The sequence below is a fragment of the Lissotriton vulgaris genome, chromosome 8 (genome assembly GCF_964263255.1).
Source record: "Lissotriton vulgaris chromosome 8, aLisVul1.2, whole genome shotgun sequence".
Lineage (NCBI taxonomy): Eukaryota > Metazoa > Chordata > Amphibia > Caudata > Salamandridae > Lissotriton > Lissotriton vulgaris.
The window spans coordinates 1,420,066,974-1,420,070,001 of record NC_141696.1 but is presented as its reverse complement, the minus strand read 5'-3'; the positions used below and the strand labels follow the sequence as shown (position 1 = coordinate 1,420,070,001).

The 3,028-nt window shown below is 42.7% G+C and overlaps 1 protein-coding gene across 1 annotated transcript; it reads right to left on the bottom strand.

The window, feature by feature from the left end:
- Window positions 1-458: 458 nt before the first annotated feature.
- LOC147698852 (uncharacterized) lies at window positions 459-2,506 on the bottom strand. Its single transcript, XM_086933523.1, has 2 exons — window positions 2,302-2,506; window positions 459-1,824 (listed from the first exon to the last, which is right to left on the bottom strand). The coding sequence occupies exons 1-2, from the start codon at window positions 2,489-2,491 to the stop codon at window positions 1,292-1,294; spliced, it is 723 nt and encodes a 240-aa protein (XP_086789649.1). The 5' UTR covers window positions 2,492-2,506; the 3' UTR covers window positions 459-1,291.
- Window positions 2,507-3,028: the final 522 nt, after the last annotated feature.

Genomic DNA, 3,028 nt, shown 5'->3' with positions numbered 1-3,028 from the left:
AACTATTCTCACCAAACTAAGTAATGCAGAGCGCTACGCAGCGGAGCGGGTGTAGCCTCAATTAAGACAAGTTTTCAATTAGGCATACAAGCAATGCAGAGCGCTACGCAGCGGAGCGTGTGTAGACTGAAATAAAACACGTTTTCAATTAGGCATACAAGCAATGCATAGCGCTACGCAGCGGAGCGTTTGTAGACTGAAATAAAACACGTTTTCAATTAGGCATACAAGCAATGCAGAGCGCTACGCAGCGGAGCGTGTGTAGACTGAAAAAAAACACCTTTTCAATTAGGCATACAAAGAGATGCAGAGCGCTACGCAGCGGGCGAGTGTAGACTCAATTATAATAAGTCTCAAGTATGGCAGTGGTGGGGGAGCAGCGCTACGATACCAGAGGAAGCGCTATGGGCTCAAGAGGAATGGTGGAGCAACCGCTTCACACGAGGTCAGGCTGGTTATGGCAACGGGATGGACCGCAATACTTTATACTTTACGAAAGATAAATGCCCAAATTGTAAGACATATAACCTTACGCAACGTTTAAATATTGGTGCTCGGTCGTCTGTACTGATCTGTTTCCATGCAAGTGTGTTCAATTACATCAGGGGTCTCCAAACCGGTCCTGGAGGGCCAGAACTATGCCAGATTTGTGGGATATCCCCATTGAGATACATGTAGTAAATAAAAAAATCTGGCATGGATCCGACCTTCCAGGACCGGTTTGAAGACCCCTGAATTACATCGAGCGATTTGCTTTTTGTTAAAAATAAATAGATATACTTAGAAAAACAACGACCTATATATGCCTAAGCGGGCTGTGCTACCTTGTGCACGACTGCACGTTGGTGCCTTCCCATGTCAAAAGGGAAGATCATCCTGGAGTCATTCTGGACTCATCTGATGATTACAGTCAGGCTATTCCCGCAATTATCTGGGGAAGTCATCCCAAGCCATCCTGAAGTATGCCTGTAGGACGAAAAATGTAAATGTGATGACGAATCTAGACTCATCACAAAAACTACAGTAGGATGGTGTTCTGATGACCTACTGGCAGGGAGTGATTACCTTTTACAACTCCACGAATACTAATTGACAACTTCAGGATGAGTGAAAATTAATCCAGGATGGGTTCTAGCTAATTTAAGGATGACTGTCAATTATTCCAGGATGAGCCTATAACCGCTCCAGGATGGAAGTGGATTACTCTGGAATGATCCCATGACAATTTCTGGATGAGTGTGGATTATTCCTGAATGCTCCTATGACAGCTTCAGGATGGCTATTGATTACATCAGAATGGCCCCATTATATTTTCAGAATGAGTGTTGATTACTCTAGGATGACGTGGTGAAAGGGAGGCATGTTTTTGTCCTTGATATTTGGATTTAAGAGGGGACTCCAAGACAAGTTCATTTTCACGGTCTGATGCGTCATTTTTAGTTGTGGATTTTTGATGAAGGACACTAGCCATCCCTGCTAAAAGGGCCAGGTTTTCAAGTTTCTGCAAACTCATCCGCGAACTTGCATCACCAGGCTGAGAAGTTGTGCTTTCAGCATGAGGTTTGTTACCAACTCTTGTATAATCCAGTCCACTCTGCTTGGCTTTTTTGTCCTTGCATCTTTTCTCTGCAATTTCTTCCTCTTGTAGTTCACGTAACTCCCTCTTTAGTCTACCAGCGCTTCCCCGATTGCCACAGTCCATTAACATCTGCTTTTCCTCCAGTGCCCTTTGAAGTAACACCTGTTTTAGACCCTCTGTTGTGCCAGAATAGCTTGCAATTATCTCTTGAAAAATATCCTGAATCATTAGACACTGTTTCTTCACTAAAAAAAGAGAAAAAAAAATATATTTACATATAAACTTCAAAACAGATAAGAACACATTGACCACTTGCAATATATCTTAACGCTCTAGCCCATAATATATAAATAAAGAGGTATTGATAATAAAGGACAAATGTACAATCTATCCATAACCAAGTAAGTTTTCCTTAATAGACAGTACACATTGTAAGCCTGAACTTGAACCCCCTGAAAAAAGTTGCCTACATAAAATAGTTTATCCAAAAATGGCTGCCTTATAGCAGTGCCACAAGCTAAACGTTTCAGTCCTTTTCATAAGTGTTACATTTGTCTCTGGAGAGCAATCCAAGGCATATGTGGGGACATGCATGTTCATTTTTACTGTCCGTTATTGGATTAATTAATCACAAATGTAGGTTTTTACTGAAACTGATTGGTAATTTGTACCGTTATCCTGCAGTTGCAAACTTATTATAAAGGTTTACTTATTGTGCTTACCAGATGATTGGAACAGAATCATAGCTTTAAAATCTCTCTCTTCTGTAATTGGCCGACCAGCTTCATCTAGATTTTCGACCAGCCATTTACAAAGAACTTCCCCGGGATTGTCCAAAATCAGGAAGTCACCATCTTTTCGAACACACACAGAATGATCGCAAGGGAAAAACAGGACGCTGAATGAAACCATGAGAGAGAGAGAGGAGAGAGAGAGAAAGAAAGAAGAGAGAGAAGGAGGGAGAGAGAAGGAGAGAGAGAGAGTAGGAGAGAGAGAGGAGAGAGAGAGAGCTGACCTCATTATAACTAATGAACCTGACCTTATCATCCTGACGGAAACTTGGCTAAACGAATCATCCTCACCCATCTTAGACATTTTAGTTCCCCCAAACTATTACATCACAAGACTTGATCGACCTGATAAGCTAGGGGGTGGCATTGCCTGCATTCATAGGAACAACCTCTCTGTAAACCACTCCAACACCCCGGTATTCTCTTCATGTGAATACCTCATCAATCCTGCCAGGAGATGCTGGATTTCCCCCTCCCGTGACAGGAAAGGTATCGTTTGTACTCCGCTGAGTATTTTGTGTGTTTAGACTATTTGGTGTTGGGTGTTTCCTGCCGGGAGACGCTGGATTTCCCCCTCCTTGGCGGTTGTATGTTCCTGCCGGGAGACTCTGGATTTGCCCCCTCCTTGGCGGTTGTATAGTTGGACATTTAGTCGTTG